Below are 24,428 nucleotides of genomic sequence, written 5' to 3'. Positions count from 1 at the left end.
ACGTCACTTATCACGAAACTTTTATTTGTAGCCCTATCACAGATGGCTCTGTGCGACAGTGGTGTCATAAACCGCTTAGGCCTATAGCCCACAGTTTTAGTAGATTTGCAGGAACCACAGATCGACGACTGACTGAAACTTGGTATGGCGCAAATTGGTGATTTTATTTAGTGTCCCCAATACAAATTTAGAAAAACTCCGCACAATTACAATCCCTTTTTTAAAAAAAAGGGACGTACCGTAAAAATGTAACCCCTAGTATTGTGTTCTACATTTACCTGAATATGTGCCCTACGAAATGCAAATATCTAATTTATCTATTAATATCTGTTATGAAATTAAATTTTTCATGTCAGAGCCCTTCCCTTAGCCTACCTTCTTTTCTTGAACGACGTGGAACTTCGCGTTATGTACATCGCTATACATGGGAGACAACAGCTAACCTAACATCAGCTCGATCTACATAATACATTGTCATTGAAGGTTTGTTTTTTTCTTTTTATAGATAAAAAAATATTCAAGTGATTGTAAAGACATTTTCTAGAATCGGGGATAGCTTCTATAAGCAAATTTTCAATCAGAATTGATAAAAAATATTCAAGTGATTGTAAAGACATTTTCTAGAATCGGGGATAGCTTCTATAAGCAAATTTTGGCCCGTAGCCAGCCACAGTCCTGTCTATAGAGTAATTGCTAGCTTTATTGCTTCAGAGGACGCCCATTGGAAGACTGGCGACCTCCTCTAGAAAATTTTAGAGAATTTAATACCCGGAAACGCATTTTTCTGACGTTTCCTGACGGATTTAAGATTTATTTGTATTGGAGCTGTGGGACCACCACCAAATTCCCAGCGAATTTAAGGTTCAAGATTATTTGTATAGGGCCTGCGGTATGCTGCTTAGAAAATTTTGAGAATTAAACTCCCGGAATAAAAAAAAAAGAATTTAAGGGGGGGGGGAGGGGCAGAAAACGGGGGCCTCAAAAAGCAGACGGTATACAGGTAAGCATAATGTACATTTTATATCATATCAAAAGCATTTTCTTGTACAACTGCATAAAGAAGCCAGAACCATGTAATTATTAGGTATACAATTTATATTACAGACTATATAAATCAAATATCTAAACTATCTTGAATATTGTAAAATGTTTTTATCTTCAGAAAGTTCTATTCAAGTTGAAAATAACATTCATGTATGATATCTTTTAATAGTAAAAAATCTCTTAAAGGTTCTGGTAATGAAAGCTTTTTCACTTTCTCCTTTATTCCAAGTCCTAATTTCTGTCGTATTATTCTTCTACACCGCGACATTAAGGTATAGTCACCAATTCTTTGTTCAACCAATTCAACCACATCGTCACTCGAGTTTTTCACGAGTTCGCTTTTTGGAGCACCACTTTGATATAGGAGATCCAAAATATCAAAATAATCTTCATCTCTAAAGATGGGTGGTGGGTCAATACCTTTAAGAAAGAGATTATTAAGAGAAGGATTATATGTCAGTATATTTTGAACCGTCCAGTCACCTCCTTCGATTTGACAGTTGTGTAGGGAGCGGGCTATGATTTGATTACCACAACCATCTGGAATATCTAACAAAACATCACCACCATTTTCCAGTACCAGCGTCAAACAATCATTAAGCCCCAGCCATGATAAGCGATTTTTCAATAGTACCTCGGGTCTTGCCCCCGCTTTTAATATTGCTCTTGTCAAGTCAACATGATTTCTCCTAACTATCTTTAAGAGAGCACTTCCGCCATCATTATCCATGGAGTTGACGTCACATCCCTTATCTAATAAAAGTTGAACCAAATTGATATTCAGGTCACCGGCAGCCATGCTCAATGGCGTGTGTCCTGACTTGCTCTTTTGATTAATGTTTTTAACTTTTCCCAATAAAATTAGATAAACATGCCATGGTAATCGAGTTTCAGCGGCTAAATGAAGAATATTTTGATCTAAATAACCGATGAAATCTTTCTCGATATCAGTTTCTAATAAAAATTTAATGCATTCCACATCAGTAACATCAAAAGCGGAAAGAAGCAAATTGTATTCATTATCTAAGGTCATACCGCGATCCATTAACAACTTCAAAACACACATTTTTCGGTTGCTGTGATTAGTTTCGTTCGAGTCATCATTACAGCATTCTTCGCAATTATTATGGTAATTGCAAGAGTTGTCATTGAATTCTAAGCAACAATTGCCAGCGTTTTTACCCTTATTATTGCAAGCATTCACATCTGCACCATAATCGATTAAAAGTTTTACAAGGTTCAAACAGTGTCTCCCAGAAGCATGCATTAATGGTGTATTTGATTCAAAATCACCAAGATTTACGTCACATCCGATTTTCAGAATTTTTTCGATAAGTTCAAGGTCACTTGAATACGACATAATAACCGAAGTTAAAATCGGTATTTTCATACTTCCATATCGAACATCAATGTAACGTTTGTCTAAATTCAATCTCAAAATGTAATCAAATACCTCTCTTTTCTTACCAATGGAGGCAGACAGTGGCGTTTCACCTCCTTCATTTGGTAAATGGGGGTCGGCCCCTGCCTCGATTAAACGTTGAATACATTTAAGAGTGAGGGCAATATCTCTGCCCAACATACCACAAAGAGTAATTAAGGTTTCGGTAAGGTTGTAGGCGTCCAAACCAACTCCTTGATCTAACAAATAAAGAATCGCCTCGACATCTTGATTATCGGCAGCAAGTGTAATGGTCACCGTACATGATTTTAAGTCAGCACCGGCCTCAATAAGTAACTTTGCACATTCCAATTCCTGGTTGGTCTTGTGTCTGCTTGGACCCACACACAAACACCAACAAATCGGTGGAAACGTGTTTCCACCTATATCATAGGATTTATCAATTTCGTTCAAGAGCTCTGGGTACTCAAGAGATTTCTTTAAGATGCTGGCGTTTCTAGTCATCGCTGCAAAACTTAACTGATATTTAGGAAACTGCATTTGTTGCAAAGTCATTATATGCTTCAAAATGTCTTTTTTATCATGTTCAAGACAGTAAATAAAAGCACTCCAAGGATAAGAGCCGATTGTGAGTAATTTCAGACCTTGGGATAGTAAGAAATCAACACCTTCCACGGATTCTGTATCTAAAACCCGACTCATAAATACCGAGTTTCTATAGTCTTGTATTCCTATACCAGAAATTTCCAGATGTTTCTTACTAAAGACCAATTTAAAGATAGTTAAAAAGCCTTTTTCTAAGGCCAGGAAACAGCAGTCATCGTGGAGTTCTCGGTGCATTCCACCTTGAGCTTTTATAGATTCAACCATATATTCAGCTATGTCATTATAACCATCTTTGACAGCTTGCAGAAGTCTAGAAAAATGATAAAAACATCATTATGTGACTTTTTGTAATATACAGCCATAGTTCTGTTAATATTAAAAACGAACCTTCCTAGTTTCAGATAAGCCCTAGCCAAACAACTCTGGTCCCAGTTTGTCGGACGTGATAAGCCGATATGATATCGGTACGGGTAGGACCAGAGTTGTCGGGCAGGGTCATTTTTTTAGGTCGCTAGTTTTTGAGAATGTTCACAATTCATCAAATTTGTCGTTAATAATGACATCAATCACAATTTCGCATGATCTTGTTTTAACAATTTACAGGTTTGTACGAACAAATTAAACAGTCCTTGACAGAATTGTGGCAAAAAAAATACAATGTATTAATGACAGGGATTTGAGTAAGGAATAAAAAGAAATGAGAGGAAACAGAAAATGTAGATTTTAAGATTCTTTGGAAGATATTTTCTATATTGAATTCGCCAAAGCGAGACATAATGTCGGTCCGTCAGTCAACATTAAAATTTCTTGTGAGCACAACAGAGACTACAGTTTTCAATGGATTTTGATGAAACTTGGTGTGAGCATCATTGAAATTGATAAGATGTCGGTCAAGTTCGAGCATTGGAATTGATAAAATCTCGGCCAAGACGACTGTTCGATAAACAGATTTTGAGTTATTGTCCTCGACTTAGTAAAATCGCGACAAAATTTGTTTTTGGGCACAATAGAAACTACAATCAACCGGTTTTGGTGAAATTTGGTGTAAGCATTGGAAGTGATAAGATCTATATCAAATTTTACGATTTTTCAATGAACTAATGATGAATTATTATCCCTTAGTCAAAACGCGTAAAATTGATTCGTGAGACTACGGTTTCCATCTGATTAAAGTGAAATTTGTATATTGATGAGATCCTTGACAGTTTGAATTTAAGGATTTTTTTGTTGAAGTTTTGAGTTATTGCCCTTGACTTAAAACATGTCTAATTTATTCATGCGTTCAATAGTCAATTTTTCATTCCATTTGAAACTTTGTATGATCATTGAAATCGATAAGGTCTTTAGTAAGGAGTTGATTAGGAGTATTGAATAAAATCTTGATAGATTAATCATTATGGTTCATGTTGGTCCTTATTGGGTCTAAAAATTTTAAAAAAATTAACTTCTGTGGACGTATGTTTACTTTGCCTGGAAAGCTATCTTTAAAACACGTATGTGTGACTGATTTTAACTGATCGTTTATTTTTATTACACTCCTTGGCCACCATACATAATAATACGAATCAACTGAATTTCTTTTTTATCATGAGTGCTAATTATTATATATTTTTTTTAAATATTGGATTAATCTTGAGATAACAGATCCCAAAGCAATATAGTAAACTTTATTTTCAATTAGTCCGGATTAAGTACTGTGTGTAGTACGGAATAGTCCTATTTTAGGTCTAAGTATTGGTTATCGCCATTATATTATCGCCATTATCGCATTATCATCGGTCTGTAGCCGAATGAAAGTAAACAAAATCGAGACTTACCTATTGTCAGAACTGGTCATATCATAACTATCTTCGTCCATCTTCAGTTATTTTCATATGATATGATATTATCAAATGACAAATATGATTCTTTAAAGGGCTGTGGTGTTTCTGTGGTGTATCCGGGAGTCTAGCACAATTGACCTAAATCAATTATAGATTTATACGGTGACCCAACGGTACCATGTAAAATGTAAAAAGTTTTAACTTATTTACTCCCAAAGAAAGGTACCGAGGCTATCCCAGCTCGCTTTTTAGTCTGGGTGATTGTTGTCATTTTCAAAGCAAAAATAGATTCAAACTATAACTTAAGCATCTTGTCATGATCATAGATGTATATAATGTGACCGAAATGAATCAATGGACTCGTCCATTTTGTCGAGTAAGCTACTGCTATAGTTAACATAACTGGCATCAATATAGAGCAATGCTATATGGACCGGATATGATTCAAATGTCAAATGTTTTCCTAAATGGTGAAATGCTGAAGATGGGAATATATCATGTACGTTCCTTTCCATGGTCCGACTTTCTGAACACTCACTTTATTTACGATTCACTAGATGTTGCCACGTTTAATATGATGGTCACTGTCAAAACCTTCCTACGTGCTTGTTTCACAATGCACCCTGTCAAATCTGACAGAACCTATTCAAATAATTACAACTATCAGAAACTGGATCTAATGAATCCGGGATAGAATTTCTAAAACTTCCTCAATATTCAGCTTTACGATACATGATAAAAGGGAGGTAACCACGTAAAATTGTTTTTGTGAAACAGTAAAAAGTTAACTGGATTTCTTAAAAAGACACCAAAATACTAAATAACATTATTTTTACAAGAAATCTCTTTTAGTGGGGCATATTCCATATTTTATTTCTGGCATCGGGTTTTCAAGTTTCATGTACTCTTCAATTTCATTAAGAAATTCCTGGTTAACGTTTGTATTCTGAAAGATAATTGAAAAACTATTGTGTTATAGAGGCTTGATTGAAGAAGGCTGACATAGAAAAAGAGTTAGTCGTTCGGATTTGGCGATAAGGACCTCTGTACTACAGACTGTGCATGTTAAAGATATTAACAGTTGAAAATCTAAAAAAATAAATTGGCTTTCCTGACAAAATGTTCCCTCGTTGCACACCCACATGGGTTTGTCCGTTTTACATTAGCTCAACTACGTAGATAAAAGTAGGAAGTAAAACTCTATTTCCTTTCCTATTTATAAACATATGTCGAATCAATCGAAGTTCAAACGGACTGCAAAAAATAACTAAGTAACATTTATAGAAAATAAAATGACAGATATACATGTAGCCTAGATATACTCGACAGATTACACATTCTTTACAACTATTGTTTACCTTTAGGTCAAGTTCTTTTAAAGTCAGGTTCTCCATAGTTTTTAGCTTTTTGATTAACTCCAAGCATCCATTGGCTGTGATCAGATTATCTCCTAGCTAAAATACAGACTTATTGTTTAGATCCATTATATTTCTTGAAATATAAGATGTAGCCTAATAAAGCAAGTGTTTCATTTACGGCCAATGTGAAATCAAGTTGGTGATCAAACATCAAATATTTATGCATTGTTTGAAGGGAGTTATATTTTAATTCTATATTTACAATGGATTAATAGCCCAATTGGCATTTCTTGTGTGGATAATACAATAATATGGCATTGAAGCGGATTAGCGGAACTATAAACATACAAATCCTACCCTGAGTTTTTGAAGACTTTCGTTTTTATCAAGTTGAAAAACAATGATTTGAACATCAATATCAGTCAATCTGTTATCTGTAAGATCAAGTTCCACTAATGTAGAATTGGTAACCAATGTTGAAGCTATTTCTATAGCGCCTGTTTTTCCACACCCATTATAGGATAGGTTAAAATATTTCAAACTGACATTTTCCTGTAACGAACGTAAATATATAGGCTAAAGAGTTGAACAATTTTTCGTCTTCGTATCTCTTTCTATATGAAATTATAAGAACGATACGTAGTTTATTACTAATCTATCTAAACATGTACACAGTTTCATTACAATAAAATGATACAGCAGTCTCTGAAGCATCATGAAAGGTCGAACTTATCTCAAATCTCAACCATACACCATGATTTACCCGACTAATCTGATCCTACGTGGTAATTAATATACAGATGTGATGTCTTCACGGTTGGGAAATAAAATGAATGGAGTTTCTTTTTGGCACATGTGGGCTAATAAAGACGGGCAACGCCATGCAGGTGAAATGAGGGATATTTGTCAGGGCGCGGCATTAGCCTGCTATTTTTCGATTTCAAACCGAGGGATCTTTAACATGCGCAGTCTGTAGCACACGGGACTACGGTTTATTGTTCCATCCGAACGGCTAAACGCTTTTTCCACGCCTTAACTGCCTCATTGACATGGAAAAACCGGATTGAAAAATCCGAAGGTATAATCTCGACCTATGCCGTGATTGAACCCTTGACCATCTGGTTGGGGCCAGACTCAAAGGGTCCACTTTTGGATAGCTAGTTTTTTAGAATTATTTCCATGACAAAAGCCAAATTTGGCATAACTTTTGGTATCTTCACCAAGCTGAGCTGTGATCATAATGACATTTCCGCGTATTCTACAATGTCACTGTCACCTGTCACAAGGTTCCGCAATACACACCAGGGTATGTTTCATCTACACCATGATAAGATATTTACAAACCTTGATGCCTTTCAATAGATCAGCTGCACTTTTACCTCTAAATTTGTTCCAACTTAGATCTAAATATTCCAATGTTTCATTTATTGCTGAAATAAATGTTACACAAAGGAGATCAAAACTATCATGAACAGATAAAAATTAAATATAGATTACATTGGGTATCGACGGATTCTTTGAAAAACGAAAGTAGAGAAGAGATCTGAAGGGGAGATAAATGTATATTTTTACGATCTGGGCAAAGAGGGGTAGTTCCTAGCTTTCGCGCCATCAATTAAGGTAAGACCAGACTGTTTTGGAAAAACCCTCCATCCCTGCCCTGAACACATTGTTTTCCAATATTGTTATATGTTATTAATTTATAGATGTAATATGAATATTTTTTGAACAATCATGATACATTATGGATTGCGGGTTTGAACTCCTAATGTTTTGATAATTATATCAATTATTCATTTTTACAAATGTTTTGTTTAAATTAAATATGTTATTATTTTTATATGTTTATATATGATTATTACGTCATTCAATAAATGGCCTTTGTAGGAGGTTGGTAGGGTCCCGAGAGCCGGTAGACACAAAATATATTTTAAGAATGTGAGAATGGAATCCATATTTGTATTAAGGGTTTAAACCGACACCAGGCTGACTATCGGAGGGACAGGTGCAGGCACCAGAATTTTAAGACCTACCTAAAGCGTTTCCGAAAACTAATCCAGATTCATCCCCAAAATCATTATTGGACAATACTAACTTCTTTAAGGTCTTGTTTTCCTGTCAAAAGCATACAGATCTGTGTAAATCAACATAAAATCGAGTGATTGGAGAAGAAAAATTTCAATGCGTTAATTCATAGAAAAACACATTACCATGATTACGTATTACATGAAGAATATAAGTTATTATGAAGACTATGTCCGTCTGAGATCACCCGACCTATAATTATAACTATGGAAGTATCGAAGAGAAGGCTTGCAAGATAAAGAAACACACAGAGGCCTACCTTTAAAATTTCAGAAAAAGCTGAAGCATCTACGTCCGAGAATCCATTATCTGTTTGAATAAAAACAATAGTTTATAGAATCATGATAAATATTTATCATGCTGTAATACGCCATCATAATCACACTTACCTTTATGATACCATGTAATATCGCCATGTAAAAACCCAGATAATTGAAAAATATAAATATCGCCATGTAAATACTGTAATGATACGTCATGTAAATAACGACATGTAATTAATACATGTAAAATCGCCGGGTAATTGAAATAATATGTAAATATTGCCGTGTAATTGATACATGTCCATAACGCCATGTAATTGATAAATGTAAATATCCAGATAACTGATCGATGTTAATATCACCAGGTAATTGAAACATGTAAATATCCCCTGGTAATTGATACATGTAAATATCCCCAGGAAATTAAAACATAAATATCTCTGTGTAATTAATAAATGTAAATATCGTCATTTATTGATAGTAAATATCGACATGTAACATAAATATCGCTGTGTAATTAATAAATGTAAATATCGTCATTTATTGATAGTAAATATCGACATGTAATTGTTACGTGTAAATATCACCAGGTAATCGAAACATATAAATATCGTCATGTAATTTATGCAAGTAAATATCGTCAGTTAATACATTTGACGAGGTAAAACAAAATAAGCATTTACAGAAGAATTCCACGATCGTCATGCATGAAAAACTGACTTACCTGCAAGATAAATGCTTTCTATGAATCTATTTTTCTGTAAGAGTGACTGAACATTGGAGATGGATTTATGACCTAGATTGTTCTTCGATAGATTCTGAAATAAGAAAGATACATTTAATGAACGCTTAATGTTGTTTTTTCTTTATGCATAAGGCAAAAACACCAAATTGACCTTTCCTGTTACTTAGGATTTTTACAATGACCTAAATTTCTGCGTTAAAATCACAATATCTAAACATTTGTGTTTTACTCTGAAATGCCTCGATACCTTTAGTAAAGTATCTTGCATGCTGAGTTGAATTCCTAGGTAAAACTGTCTTACCACAAATTTGACTGTAACACTTTCTAAAAGCATTTCACTGAGACCAGCTAGACCTTTATCTTGAATATCATTTCCTTCTAAATCTAAATGGACCAAACTTGAATCTAACTGAAAATGAATATCTTAGAAAGTTGAATTGCTCATTTATCAGACAGAAAATAATGGAGGTTAATTCCACTGCATTCTTGCTCTAGTGCAGTAAGGACACAACGCAATGCAATTTGAAATGACATATTTTTAATCTCTTTATCTTTAAAGGAATATTGTGTCTTATAACTTCTGCGAAAACATTGCCCCTGCCTCTTAATCAAACTATGAGGTTAATTCGCTCTTTTAAGTCTTACCATTAATGGAATAGATAGAGCTTTAGCACCGTTGGGTCCCATGGAATAATGCTTAACTATTAATTCTGAACTACAGGGATTCCTCATAAAAGCACCAATTGGTATGACGCCTAATTTCCCACATTCTCGTTTATACAATTTCATTTGGATATCTGTAGTGTCAAGCTTCTCCGGTTTATTTTCTGAAAGATTGAGATGAGATGAAACAAAGATGCTTATATACTTTTGCTTATATGTTAACGAGCATTATGGTAAATCTAAATCCAATAAAGCTGGATGTCCTGATATTTATTTTTTAAGAACATTTCTCCATTATTTTTTTTACATAATTATGACAGATGGGTGTTAACTATTTCAGCAACTTACCAAGGCTCTCGTCTTCAACAGGAGATAAGTGACCATATTCATCAAATGAATCCTCTCTGTTTTCCAGTCCCGTCAATTCAGAGTTACTGACTTTGTTATTCCCATTATCCTTTATCCTTCTAGTGATTCTCGTTTTAGCACTATTAGAGCCCCGAATACCAGTCACTTGCTGAAAGAAGGAGATCAAGTGACAAGAAAAAGTAAATAATCACAAACAGGAAGCCAACATAAAATCACAGTCCACAAGTCAATGTCCAGTCGACCTGATGAGGTAGACTCGAAATGAGTCCAATAGCTATCATGGATCATTCAACACTGTCGTCATTTTCATCAGATTCTCATGTGACAATGCCACATTCACGACCGAGAAATTATACAGTAGGCATTTATGAGCCGCACAACAGAATGTCTTTCTTTCAAGTAAATACACAGGTAATTAAACCACAACACCGATAAGATGCCATTACATCACATTTGACGACTTACCAGTCTGATAATCAGCGCTGAAACAAGGATATGTTCTTATTCCTATCTTATTAACAGTCGTTATCCATCATATAAATACTACTATTCGTGGAAGTGTATGTCGAGTTTCATAAACGGGGGTGAAACAAGGATATGTTCTTATTCCTATCTTATTAACAGTCGATGTAAATGATATAAATACAACTATTCGTGAAGGTGCATGTTGCGTTTCTCTTTGTCACAAACCATAATACAGATGGGCGATGTGGTGTCCATTGATAGACCATTATTCAAATTCATACATAGCATATAGTGGTTAATTGTACTCAAAACAAAAAAAAAACGTCCAGAAATCTAAAGCGAAATCACAAGAGTTTTGGAAAGGTATAACGTAACCTACCTGTAAAGTCGACATGTTAAAGTAAATAAAACCCTGTCGTTATTTTATATTGTTTTATAATGTAACTATATCAAATATTATATCTTGTGTATCTACACTTGACTGAATTTGACACTATTAATATGGAAGTTTCGTTTCAAATTTCATTAAGGCCGTTTATATTTCTATAATTGAACCTTTATTGTCATACCCAATGTATATTTCAATACGACTGCAAAAAAATATATATTTTGCCTAATATCAAATGTTCTGCTCAATTTATGAAAACGATACATCAAAAACTCGAGAAATGCTGTCCTAAACTTGTCTGAAAGTTTTAACTTAAGATTACTGTCCTAAATTTTTTAACTCGTTTTAAAAGGTCGAGATTAAAAAAAACAAACTATAAATGAAGAGAATATGTCTCCTACGTATTCTGAAGGTTTCAACTAAACAACAAAATGTCGAGTCTTTATGATGCCAAACACCAAAACTTGTTTAAGCTGATTACTTAACAATTAGTACCCTCCGTGTTTAATCAACCCTTTTAAACAAATTCAGGTCGATCAATAGTGTCTACATAGATTTTGATATTTTAGAAATATTTTCAGGTATGATTTACGACATAACAAAACACAAGACAATATTATGGAATATAACACACTTCTTTAATAAGGTTAAAAGGTAAGAAGTGTGTTATATTCCATAATATTGTCTTGTGTTTTTTATAATATGTGCTCCTCGCTTCTATATGTCGTTCAAATCTTACATAATTTACGACGTTTTTGATAATGAAGATTTTGTATACTGCCCCTTTAAAGAAAATATGTTATTGCCGAGCAAATAATTCATGGAGTATGGTAATATTATTGACTCTCTTTACAGTGCTAAGGTGGATGAAAAGGCACTAGCAGCATCGAAACGTAGCGAGGCGATACGTATGTAGAATATGAAAGGTTAGGAACTAGCTATAGCAATTTGGTTTCATTATTTTGTATTATGGAAGTGTATGATAACTCAGCCTAACTGGATGTGTTGACACCTCGCAACTGTGTTGTTGTGATTTATCAGTTCTATAGACCTACATTGTTCATAGTTGAGTGTAAACAGGCAGATATTTTTTATGTAAAGAATTAAAACTTGTTGAACGATGAACGAAGTATTTAATAAGAGACTACACTAAATCAAATACTTATACAATAGCTGATTTTAAATATAGGATCATACAAACCTGTATACAAAGATAATACCTTTTGGGTCATTATTCAGTCGTTTAGCTTTATGTTGAAGAGGAACATCTAATAGCATATTCAAATATGTGCTCAATTACTTATATGGAACAGACCACATTGCTGATTATGGTCGTGTGTTATTTTTATCAGTATTTATGTGTAATAATAATTTTACCTTGTCAAAATGTTTTTGCTTCTCTGTTTTCAGAACGCCTGTAAAAATAAAACTTTCCAAAGTTTTCGCTCGTTTTTGCAATCCCATTTCCATTACGTTTCTTCATTAATATAATATTTCCAATTAGCCTACGTATAGTTAAGAATATTCAACCATGTTTGCTATTGAGAAAGCTAATATGTAAATGTGAATTAGTGTAAAGTTAACTAAACATATTCAACTCAATGATAAGGTTATCAATAGAAATGTTAAAGATGCATTGCTGGTTTGTGGCCTAACTTTTAATGAACATTAGATTGGCCGAATTTGTAACCACGTCTTTGACAGAAACTTTCTGAGATCGAAAAACCAAGAAAATGAAATAATATATAAAAATTTTGTTTTTTTTCTAATGGGTAGATAGGTTTTCTCCTAAACCTTTTAATTTCGATATCATGGAGCTGATAAGGTCATAAGTGGTAGTAGTCATGACCAAAAACCGCTTTTTCCCTATATTATAGATTTAGATATTTTTTTTAATGCGCACGTGTACACTCATTATAAACGTATACATCTAATATTTTTCGAAATATTACGAGTATATTAAAAGGTTTATTAATTGACAACGAAGGGCCTATTTTGTGGACATGACCTTTCTGCTGTGAGGTTTTGACCTTGTTTTTTGGAAAATAAATTTCATGAAAAAGTCAGTTATAAGTTCTATGACGACGATTTAACCTTTTGCAAGATGTGTATCGATGGGGGACCATTCTACGAACAATATCCGCTGAAGTCTATCATGACCATTCTATATATTTATATACATATACAACCAAAATGGTTAAAGAAGGATCTTTAAACAATTCAATATACTTGAATCAAATATTAAATAAATATTAATAGTCCCCTTAATAGTAAAAAGTCAACAGTTTGTCGACAAAAAAGAGGTCATATTATGTAAATTGTTGAACCAGATTCGAACAGATCTGACTTAGTGCTATCAATCGTTGATATATAGGCTGCATTTGCTGACGGCAATATTTATCTATTCGTTCCCCCTTAATAAGTAATAAGCCAATCTGGAGTGTCTAAAGACAATGATTTAAAAGGATCTGTCAATATGTTACCGATCTAACCGGAATTGGAACCCAAGCGCAAAAGCCACGAAATCAATCATATACACATAAAATAAAAGACTGAGAATTTTATGGAATTTTTGTATAAAACAAAGAGTGTTTCCTCGTAAAACTGCATAAAGAAGTCAGAATCATTAAATATGACGTAGGCCTAAACAATTTATATTGCAGATTATATATCTAAACTATCTTGAATATTGTAAAATGTTTTTATCTTCAGAAAGTTCTATTCAAGTTGAAAATAACATTCATGTATGATATCTTTTAATAGTAAAAAATCTCTTAAAGGTTCTGGTAATGAAAGCCTTTTCACTTTCTCCTTTATTCCAAGTCCTAATTTCTGTCGTATTATTCTTCTACACCGCGACATTAAAGTATAGTCACCAATTCTTTGTTCAACCAATCCAACCACATCGTCACTCGAGTTTTTCACGAGTTCGCTTTTTGGAGCACCACTTTGATATAGGAGATCCAAAATATCAAAATAATCTTCATCTCTAAAGATGGGTGGTGGGTCAATACCTTTAAGAAAGAGATTATTTAGAGAGGGATTATATGTCAGTATATTATAAACCGTCCATTGACCTCCTTTGTTATGGCAGTCGTATAGAGAGCGGGCGATGATATGATTACCCCAGCCATCTGGAATATCTAACAAGACATCACCACCATTTTCCAGTACCAGCGTCAAACAATCATTAATCCCCAGCCATGATAAGCGATTTTTCAAAAGTTCCTCGGGTCTTGCACCAGCTTTTAACAAAACTTTTGTGAACTCAATGTGGTTTCTCTCAGCTATCTGTGAGAGAGCACTTTCGCCACAATTATCCATGGTGTTGACGTCACATCCATCATCTAATAAAAGTTGAACCAAATCATAATTCCCTATGCAAACAGCCCAGCTCAATGGCGTGCGTCCTGACTGATCCTTTTGATTAATGTTTTTTACTTTCTCCGAAAGCATTAAATAAACATGCAATGGTAGTCGAGTATTAGTATTAGCGGCTAAATGAAGAATATTTTGATCTAAATAACCGATGAAATCTTTCTCGATATCAGTTTCTAATAAAAATTCAATACATTCCAAGTCAAAGATCTCAAAAGCGGAAAAAAGCAAATTGTATTCATTATCTAAGGTCATACCGCGATCCATCAACATCTTCAAAACAGATAATTTTTGTAATCCTTCGCCATAATTACCCTTGTTGTTACCTTCATTATTGCACGAGTCGTCATTCAATTCTAAGCAAAATTCAAACATGAGTTTCAGCCCATTATTGCAAGAGTCGTCATTGAATTCTAAGCTGAAATTGCCTGCGTTTTTGCCCTGATTATTGCAAGCATTCATATCTGCACCATAATCGAGTAAAAGTTTTACAACATTCAAATCGAGTCTTCCAGATGCATACATTAATGGTGTGTTCGATTCGAAATCACATAGATTAACTTCACATCCGGTTTTTAGAATTTTTTCTATAAGTTCAAGGTCACTTGAATAGGTAAAAATTATTGAAGTTAAAATAGGTATTTTCATTCTTCCGCATCGGACATCGATGTAACGTTTGTCCAAATTCAAATCCAAAATGTAATCAAATACCTCTCTTTTCTTACCAATGGAGGCAGACAGTGGCGTTTCACCTTCATCATTTGGTAAATGGGGGTCTGCCCCTGCCTCGATTAAACGTTGAATACATTTCAGAGTGAGGGCAACATCTCTGCCCAACATACCACAAAGAGTAATTAAGGTTTCAGTAAGATTGTAGGCGTCCAAACCAACTCCTTGATCTAACAAATACATAATTGTCTCGATATCGTAAGAACGGGCAGCTACTGTAATAGCCATTGTACATGATTTGATGTCGGCACCAGTCTCAATCAATAACTTGACACAGTCCAATTCCTGGTTGGTCCTTTGATTGCTTAGATTCACATACAAACACAAACAAATCGGTGGAAACGTGTTTCCACCTATATCATAGGATTTATCAATTTCGCTCAAAAGCTCTGGGTACTCAAGAGATTTCTTTAAGATGCTGGCGTTTCTAGTCATCGCTGCAAAACTTAACTGATATTTAGGATACTGCATTTGTGGCAAAGTCATTATATGCTTTAAAATGTTCTTTTTATCATGTTCAACACAGTAAATAAAAGCACTCCAAGGATGAAAAGCAATCGTGAGTAATTTTAGACCTTGAGATAGTAAGAAATCAACACCCTCCACGGATTCTGTATCTAAAACACGACTCATAAATACCGAGTTATTGAATTCTTTTATTCCTTCATCAGAAATTTCCAGATGTTCCTTATTAAAGACCAATTTAAGGATAGGAATAAAACCATTTTCTATGGCCAGGAAACAGCATTTATCGTGGAGTTCAAAGCCCATTCCACCTTGTCGTTTTATCGTTTGAACCATATATTTAGCTATTTCATTATTACCATCTTTAACAGCTTGCAGCAGTCTATAAAAATGATAAAAACAGAGTCATCATGTGACATATTGTCATATACAGACATGGTTTTGTAAGAATTAGAAACTTTAATCACAGGTAGGGTCAGACATCAAAAGTCGATATATTACGATTCCGACGAATTTTTGAATCGCTATAGTTTTTGTGAATATTCACAATTCATCAAATTTGTCATTGTAACTTTTTGTATCGCTGCAAAACTGAACCATTAATGTGTCCAAAGAGATCGTTCCAGCTATTCTACGATGTTCATATTATGTTGTACACAACACTGTTACGCAACACCTGCAAAATTGACAGTACAGGAAATCTATAACTACGGCGCCAATTATTGAGTATTCGATTGCGGTAAATATTGATGTATTAAAAGGATTGTAAAGAGGTTTTTCTAAATTTTTACTGATAGCATCAATTTGAACCATTCCAAATTTTAATCAGACGTCTCTGTGGTTCCTGCAATTTCACTAAAACTGAGTGTTTTATGTCGTCATCCTCGCGAAATGTATGACCTATTTGCAATCCCTTTAAGTATATAGATGTAATCTATTTTTCATAAAAAGAACTGGTCGGGGGGGGGGTAGGCTTAATCTAAATAAAAATCACACAGAAACTCTTTGTTTGATTGAAGTAGGCTGTATGAATAGCCCTGATCGTTCATTTTCATTGCATTGACGGGCCACCATACACAAAACTTAAATATGTATGTTTACGGCATAGTGCCGATTTTAGGAATCATTAGGTTAGGAGCCGAGTAGGGGCCACAAAATTTCATACCATCTACAATTAATGTGTAGAAAATCAAAAGATTTCACTTACCTCTTGTCAGAACTAGTCATATCGTCCATTTTGTATTTATATAATAATAATAGTCATATATGACTTGCGCAATCTTAAAAATACTGTGATATTGGAGTATAATAAGACCTGTGTAAATAACGTAAAGTTGACCCAGATCATTATAGAGTGATATGGTGGCCTAAAGGTAACATGTAAAACCAGCAATTATTATGTTGAACAGAGAGAAACCAAATCATTTAAAAAAAAAGACACAACTTCAGATATTTTTTTTACTATGAATTAGTTCCACCGTAAAAGGATATAAGTCAAATCGACCAATCACATGCTGTGTTCATTACGTAGCAGTGCGATGACTTATGGGATATATTCACAGCACAGGGGTTATAATTATTACATTCAGAGCAGTGATTCTCAACCCCAGTGAGATCATTCCTCCCCGAAAGAGTTCTTCCGGGTCTATTCCTCCCAAAAATAAATCAATCATTGTGTGTCTTCCAATTCCCCCCGCTGTGGCACTGCAAGTGAACTGCAACTTTGGGCGATTCGAAAAATGTTTTACCGTCATACAAGGTTCCTAATCAATGACAATGTTGTGAATATTCCACTGTTCTGATTTCGAACACAGAACTTTATGACTTGCATTTAGAATGTTGTCATATTCTTTTCCGAGTGAGGTTATTAATAATATGAAACGCAATAAAATTAAACAGGTCGAAGTTTTCTTTGTTGAACATCACGAAGGTATAAATTTACATGTTACATTTGGGCCACCATATCTAAAATGATCTGGGTCAATCGTACTTCATTCACACAGGTCTTAATCCACTCAATTACTATACCATATTACAGATTACATATTTGTATATTCGTCTTATATTAGCACGAAAGTAAAATATGGATTACGGCAGTAACGATAGTTCTGACGATAGGTAAGTCTTTCATTATTATCGTATACATTGTAGACCAATAGTAATAGACCTATAAACCACCACTTGAGCCACAAGTGTCCGGCCTAATTCACAGAGAAGGTCTACTATGGAGATTTCTTGAGGATTTGTTACCTGCATTCTTCAAATTTTGAATTTTTCTTGAAAATTCCAGTATTTGCAATGCTTGGAAACAGATAAAGGCTTTACTCATATTGAAGCATGTGCCGGCAACAGTGTATTTATGTAAAATGTATGGTGGACTGGGAATGCAATTAAAATAAACGATAAGATTAAGTCTATTTGAATTTTACATTACCACTGACAGTACAAGCCATTTTACTTGTGGAGGTCGGAATGGATTATTGTTATTTTGAGCATGATTTGAACCAGGAAATGCGAAGAAAAATATTTATTTGTTTCGTTTCATTATAATTTGATTGATGAGTTTCGTTTTGTAGTATGAAAATCTGCTATCTTTAAATTTAACAATACTCATATTAGCGCATTTTTTTTATTTCCGGTAGGTGCAACTCCTATATAAATCGTTATTTGGTGTCTGGCCCTATCCGTGTCCATATCACAACCATAGAACACGTATGAGGAGCAAAGTAGGGCCAAAGGCTTCGGGCTAGGAACTGGGGAAGTTCGTCCTTATAAACGCAGAATTAACAAAGCCATTACGATTCATGCCAAAATGGCATATGACGAACTTTCTTTTAATTTCTATTTCTAGACTGCTGCAAGCTGTTGAAGATGGTGATATTGAAAGAGCTCGAGACCTGGTTCAAATATTTAACCGTCAAGGTGGCATTCACAGAGATCTCCACGAGGATTGCTGTTTCTTGGCCATAGAAAAAGGCTTTATTTCCATCCTTAAATTGGTCTTTAATAAGAAACATTTGGAAATACCCGATGAAGGAATAAAAGAATATAGAAACTATCTATATATGAGTCGTGTTTTAGATACAGAATCCGTGGAAGGTGTTGATTTCTTACTATCCCAAGGTCTAAAATTACTCACGATTGCTTTTCATCCTTGGAGTGCTTTTATTTACTGTGTTGAACATGATAAAAAGAACATTTTGAAGCATGTAATGACTTTGCCACAAATGCAGTATCCTAAATATCAGTTAAGTTTTGCAGCGATGACTAGAAACGCCAGCATCTTAAAGAAATCTCTTGAGTACCCAGAGCTTTTGAGCGAAATTGATAAATCCTATGATATATTTGAAAAGCATTTTCCACCAATTTGTTGGTGTTTGGATGAAAGTATAACTTCTGAAGAAGCCAACCAGAAATTGGACTGTGTCAAAATATTAATTGAGGCTGGTGCCGACATCAAATCATGTACAATGGCTATTACACTTGCTGCCGAAACTCAAGATGTCGAGGCGATTCTTTATTTGTTAGATCAGGGAGTTGGTTTGGACGCCTACAACCTTACTGAAACCTTAATTACTCTTTGTGGTATGATAGGCAGAGATGTTGCCCTCACTCTGAAATGTATTCAACGTTTAATCGAAGCGGGAGCCGACCCCCATTTACCGAATGAAGGAGGTGAAACGCCACTGTCTGCTTCCATTGAAAAGGAAAGGGAGGTATTTGATTACATTTTGGATTTGAATTTAGACAAACGTTACATCGATGTCCGATGCGGAAGTATAAAAATACCAATTTTAACTTTGGTTATTATGTCGTATTCAAGTGACCTTGAACTTATCGAGAAAATTCTAAACACCGGATGTGACGTAAATCTTTCTGATTTCGAATCAAATACACCATTAATGCATGCATCTGCAAGACTCTGTTTGAATCTTGTAAAACTTTTACTCGATTATGGTGCAGATGTGAATGCTTGCGATAATAAGGGTAAAAGCGCGGGCAATTTTTGCTTAGAATTCTATGATGACTCGGACGAGACAAATCACAGCAACCAAAAAATATCTGTTTTGAAGTTGTTGATGGATCGCGGTATGACCTTAGATAATGAATACAATTTGCTTCTTTCCGCTTTTGAGATCTTTGACTTGGAATGCATTAAATTTTTAATAGAAACTGATATCGAGAAAGATTTCATCGGTTATTTAGATCAAAATATTCTTCATTTAGCCGCTGAAACTCGATTACCATGGCATGTTTATCTAATTTTTTTGGGAAAAGTTAAAAACATTAATCAAAAGAGCAAGTCAGGACACACGCCATTGATCATGGCTCTCGGTAATCTGAATATAAATTTGGTTCAACTTTTATTAGATAAGGGATGTGACGTCAACTCCATGGATAATGATGGTGGAAGTGCTCTCTTAAAGATAGTTAGGAGAAATCATGTTGACTTGACAAGAGCAATATTAAAAGCGGGGGCAAGACCCGAGGTACTTTTGAAAAATCGCTTATCATGGCTGGGGATTAATGATTGTTTGACTCTGGTACTGGAAAATGGTGGTGATGTCTTGTTAGATATTCCAGATGACAGTGGTAATCATATCATAGCACGCTCTCTAGACAACTGCCATAATGAAGGAGATGAATGGATGGTTTATAATATACTGACATATAATCCCTCTCTAAATAATCTCTTTCTTAAAGGTATTGACCCACCACCCATCTTTAGAGATGAAGATTATTTTGATATTTTGGATCTCCTATATCAAAGTGGTGCTCCAAAAAGCGAACTCGTGAAAAACTCGAGTGAGGATGTGGTTGAATTGGTTGAACAAAGAATTGGTGACTATACTTTAATGTCGCGGTGTAGAAGAATAATACGACAGAAATTAGGACTTGGAATAAAGGAGAAAGTGAAAAAGCTTTCATTACCAGAACCTTTAAGAGATTTTTTACTATTAAAAGATATCATACATGAATCTTATTTTCAACTAGATTAGAACTTTCTGAAGTCGACTCAAAAAGTTATTTTACAATATTCACGGTAGTTCCAAAACTTATATAGACTGTAAATACAAAATTTGTTATATTTTTGGTTAGGACTTCTTTATGCAATTATATCATTATAAACGAATTACATAAAACTTTAATTTTCAATCTTTTATTTATTCTGTCAATCTGATTGATTTCGTCTCTTTAGACTTTTTGGACTGGCGTTTTGCATGTTTTTTTTAATGGTAACATATCGATAGTACAAGATAGTCATTTTCCTTTTGTAACAAACCCTATCCCTTAAAATTGTTTGTTAACTTTGGGGGAGGTTGGCAAGAGAGTTGAAGGGAAGATTAGATTCAATTTGCAACGATTGATAGCACCATATGACATTTGTTACTATGTGATCAATCTCTAGTTTTAGTTGATCATGATTTGCTTCAAATAAAAACTGCATCTGGTCGCAGTTGACAGCTAGTAACAGGCTTTGGTGAGAAGGGAAAAGCATCTCGTCGTTCGAATGGTCACGAAATGTATATTATATTTATACAATGCTCAGGTGAGATTTAAACTAACAATGTGTATTCAATAAGAGTAAACAGAAAATCGTTATGAGTCAACACTAACCTAAAGGAAAGCATTGAATATAGCTAAGCTTACCGTCTTCCCATCATACCATCGAAATCTGAGCCTACTTAAAGCCATGTGCATCCATGATTGAAAGTTAAAGAGACGAGTCGCTGCACCTTGTCTTCAATCCGATAAAAATGAAACATTTAAACACGTGTTAGTCAATAATGCCAAAATAACTTCTAAATTATACTTATGGTAGCTATAATATAAAGTTATTGTTGACCCCGGTATTGTCAACAAACAAATTTATTTTATGGGATAAGAAGGTTTGGTTGGGCTCAGGTTGTACCTGTGGAAGAGAGAAATAACACAGTTAATTTCAATACAAGATCCTTTTTTTACACAGCATAAAATACGGAATCCATTTGACAATGTTTACATAACAAGATTATTGAGTATGGAAGTTGGCAAATTGGCAAATTACAGACACCAGTGTGAATGACATAATACGTGACCAATATTCATGAAAAGCAAGAGGATTTGCCGCCAAAATGGCTTATACATATTAATGTGGGAAATAACCTAAACGTATTACAAACATGTTCAATTCCATCAAGACAATACACTAAGTTCTCAAATAATTAACACCGCCAACACTTATTCTTATTATAAACATGGATGACTAATGCACATTTTGATACATAATTAATATAAATAAAAGTTAAACTTTACCTGTGGAAGAGAGAAATAACACAGTTAATTTCAATACAAGATCCTTTTTTTACACAGCATAAAATACGGAATGAATCTTCAAAGCAGAAGATTATTACCTCCCTTTACTTAACCAAATGCTTCAAACCACAGCAGTATAAAGAAAATTAAGTACCCCCTAACCTGTACCCGGTTACATTATTCTTAATAATAGTATAGCATCAGAATATCGCTCAGTTCAGTGTTTGGATAAGGGATTTTGACAGTACTAGCTCTGTCACAATGGCGTCCTCACTGAGCTGCTAACGGCGAAGGAAAATTAGACTAGAGCATATTTTCCGTTGCAAATTGCAACGAAATCGAGAATCTCCATAAACGCAATACAAATGAAGTACACCAAGCCCATATATTTTTTTAGAAACGCGACTAGGAAACGAAATATGATCTCATATGCCCAAGGTTATTAGCGATAGCGACCTAGATAAAGGTTTTTAATTTTACAGGACTTTTTCTAACGACTTCTTCACGTTTGTCGGCGACAAAGCCGGTGTAACATGGTTATTCTCGAGGTCCTTGCCTAAATGTGTCATGTAGTTCATTGTAATTTGTATAGTGACCAGCAAATTCAACACCGTTTTTATAATTGTCCGCTAATTTTGCTCCATAGTGCGTAACTAGCCTACATATATAAGTGGTAGCCCAAAATACTTTTCTTTGGAATAAAGAAACAACCCGGATAAATTTCTATGTCTACAATAATACTTGAGAAATTTCCATTAACTATAGTACGTACGTCCTCCAAAATACTTTGTTTATATATAGATAACATAGTTAAAAACACTGAACTCTAAAGCCATTTGTTCTTATATTAACTATAAATCATACATTAGACATCATATTGTTTATCTTAATTAAAACAAGATTTAATATGTTATTAATTTTATAATCGATTGTGGTTAAAGGGACTGTAAAGTACGAAATCCTTTTAAGCTCACCTAAATTAAAACTTATTCTTTTTTTCTTTTTTTGATTATATTTTGCTAATTTCAGATTTCACTAGTCGAAATTTCGGATTTCGTAAATCGGATCATAATATTTCATCAAAAATTGTTTATTCTCAGATTTCTGGAAATAACGTGTACAGTTTCTGATTCTTTAAAATGTCCGCAGATAATCAATAGACTTCCCTCACATGCCCCCTCCACCATCCCAGGAATATCAATATACATAGTCTAAGGGCCCTCCGACGCGAGCTTATCAGATAGAAACTAGTGAAATCTAAAATTTCGAACTGTGGACTCCGAAATTTCGACTTATGCAAAATTTATTCAGAAAAATAAAAATAAGATATTGGTGTTTAGGTGTTCCTAAAAGTTTTCGTAGTAAAGAGATAATAATGGTTAATGTAGTTTTAAAACCTAATCTTCTGTTTGGACTTCTGTAAGATCAGTGACGGCGCAAACCTCTGATTCTAATGCCCATCCCCTGCCAACCAGGAAATAGATCCTACAAGAAGATTGTGACATTAGCTTGATTATGTCTCTCTGTTTCCTGTGCCGACATGTCCATAACACCTGCAGTCTGTAGCACATGTATTGAACTGATGCAATGCAAAACAATGAGGAAAATTTCCAAGTATTGAGGATCTTTAACATTTGCAGACTAGGACACGCACCTTCTGGTTTTTTTTTTTTTTTTTTTTGTCTTATTCAAACGCCTTTTCCATGTCAACTTGTACTGTTAACCTACATGACTGACAAGGGGAAATGGTACGATAATGTTTGGATTTTTCTTCATTTTCATATAAATATATAGGTAGTGAAAAAAAGCCCTGAAAACGTTTGTGTCCCTTTCATGACAATAGTTTCACTTTTGTTTTATAAGTAGTTAAGTAGTAATGAATGAAGAATATATACTCACATTCCGAGATCAGCATTCAGCAATTTCTGCTTTATAATAGTTCTCATGAATTCCGATCGATTGTTTTTAATGCTATCGAATAAAAATAATTCATTGATTGTCGTATGACTTACAGTTAAACAGCAACTTTCTGACACATGATGTGTGGTAAATAGTGTCAATATTTATTACAGGTTTATTATTATATATTATATAAACCTAGAATTCATCAAACATAAATTGTCATAAGGAAAACAGAATCGAATTATCGCTGGAAATCATTCAACAAAAATCAAATAAACTGGTTCTAAGATTGAAAATGTTATACAAGTTACTATCATTTGGATTATGGTTTCTAGTGGGTAAGTTTATTTCAGGGATAAGGGTGGTAAAATGAAACCAGTAACTATGACAAGTCACTATTCAACAAAGGCACTGGCACAGGGTTAAAGATATGTTAATAGTGAATG

General features: G+C 34.2%; 5 protein-coding genes across 5 annotated transcripts in view; 2 read left to right on the top strand and 3 right to left on the bottom strand.

Moving 5' to 3' along the window:
* Positions 1–1,672: 1,672 nt before the first annotated feature.
* Positions 1,673–2,077, bottom strand: LOTGIDRAFT_133257 (hypothetical protein; the record flags this gene model as incomplete). Its single annotated transcript, XM_009067551.1, has 1 exon — positions 1,673–2,077. A coding segment is annotated over one exon (405 nt), but the record flags the coding sequence as incomplete, so codon positions are not given.
* Positions 2,078–5,707: 3,630 nt separating this feature from the next.
* LOTGIDRAFT_169235 (hypothetical protein) lies at positions 5,708–11,217 on the bottom strand (the record flags this gene model as incomplete). Its single annotated transcript, XM_009067550.1, has 11 exons — positions 5,708–5,821; positions 6,234–6,329; positions 6,591–6,785; positions 7,578–7,663; positions 8,267–8,348; positions 8,578–8,627; positions 9,306–9,399; positions 9,628–9,735; positions 9,972–10,153; positions 10,338–10,506; positions 11,203–11,217. 11 exons carry the CDS (start codon positions 11,215–11,217, stop codon positions 5,708–5,710), a joined length of 1,191 nt encoding a protein of 396 aa, XP_009065798.1.
* A 3,231-nt stretch (positions 11,218–14,448) lies between these two features.
* LOTGIDRAFT_133204 (hypothetical protein) lies at positions 14,449–14,667 on the bottom strand (the record flags this gene model as incomplete). Its single annotated transcript, XM_009067549.1, has 1 exon — positions 14,449–14,667. A coding segment is annotated over one exon (219 nt), but the record flags the coding sequence as incomplete, so codon positions are not given.
* A 4,925-nt stretch (positions 14,668–19,592) lies between these two features.
* Positions 19,593–20,264, top strand: LOTGIDRAFT_133347 (hypothetical protein; the record flags this gene model as incomplete). Its single annotated transcript, XM_009067548.1, has 2 exons — positions 19,593–19,770; positions 20,092–20,264. Coding segments are annotated over 2 exons (351 nt in total), but the record flags the coding sequence as incomplete, so codon positions are not given.
* A 4,013-nt stretch (positions 20,265–24,277) lies between these two features.
* The window catches only part of LOTGIDRAFT_169232 (hypothetical protein), a gene marked incomplete at both ends in the record, with an annotated part of 8,164 nt that continues 8,013 nt past the window's right edge, over positions 24,278–24,428 (top strand). The window contains one exon of the mRNA XM_009067547.1: positions 24,278–24,320. Coding sequence (XP_009065795.1) covers positions 24,278–24,320 — 43 coding nt within the window. The remainder of the gene's footprint in view (positions 24,321–24,428) is intronic.

The sequence above is a fragment of the Lottia gigantea genome, assembly GCF_000327385.1.
Source record: "Lottia gigantea unplaced genomic scaffold LOTGIsca_83, whole genome shotgun sequence".
In the NCBI taxonomy this organism is placed as follows: domain Eukaryota; kingdom Metazoa; phylum Mollusca; class Gastropoda; family Lottiidae; genus Lottia; species Lottia gigantea.
This window is presented reverse-complemented; position numbering and strand designations above follow the sequence as displayed.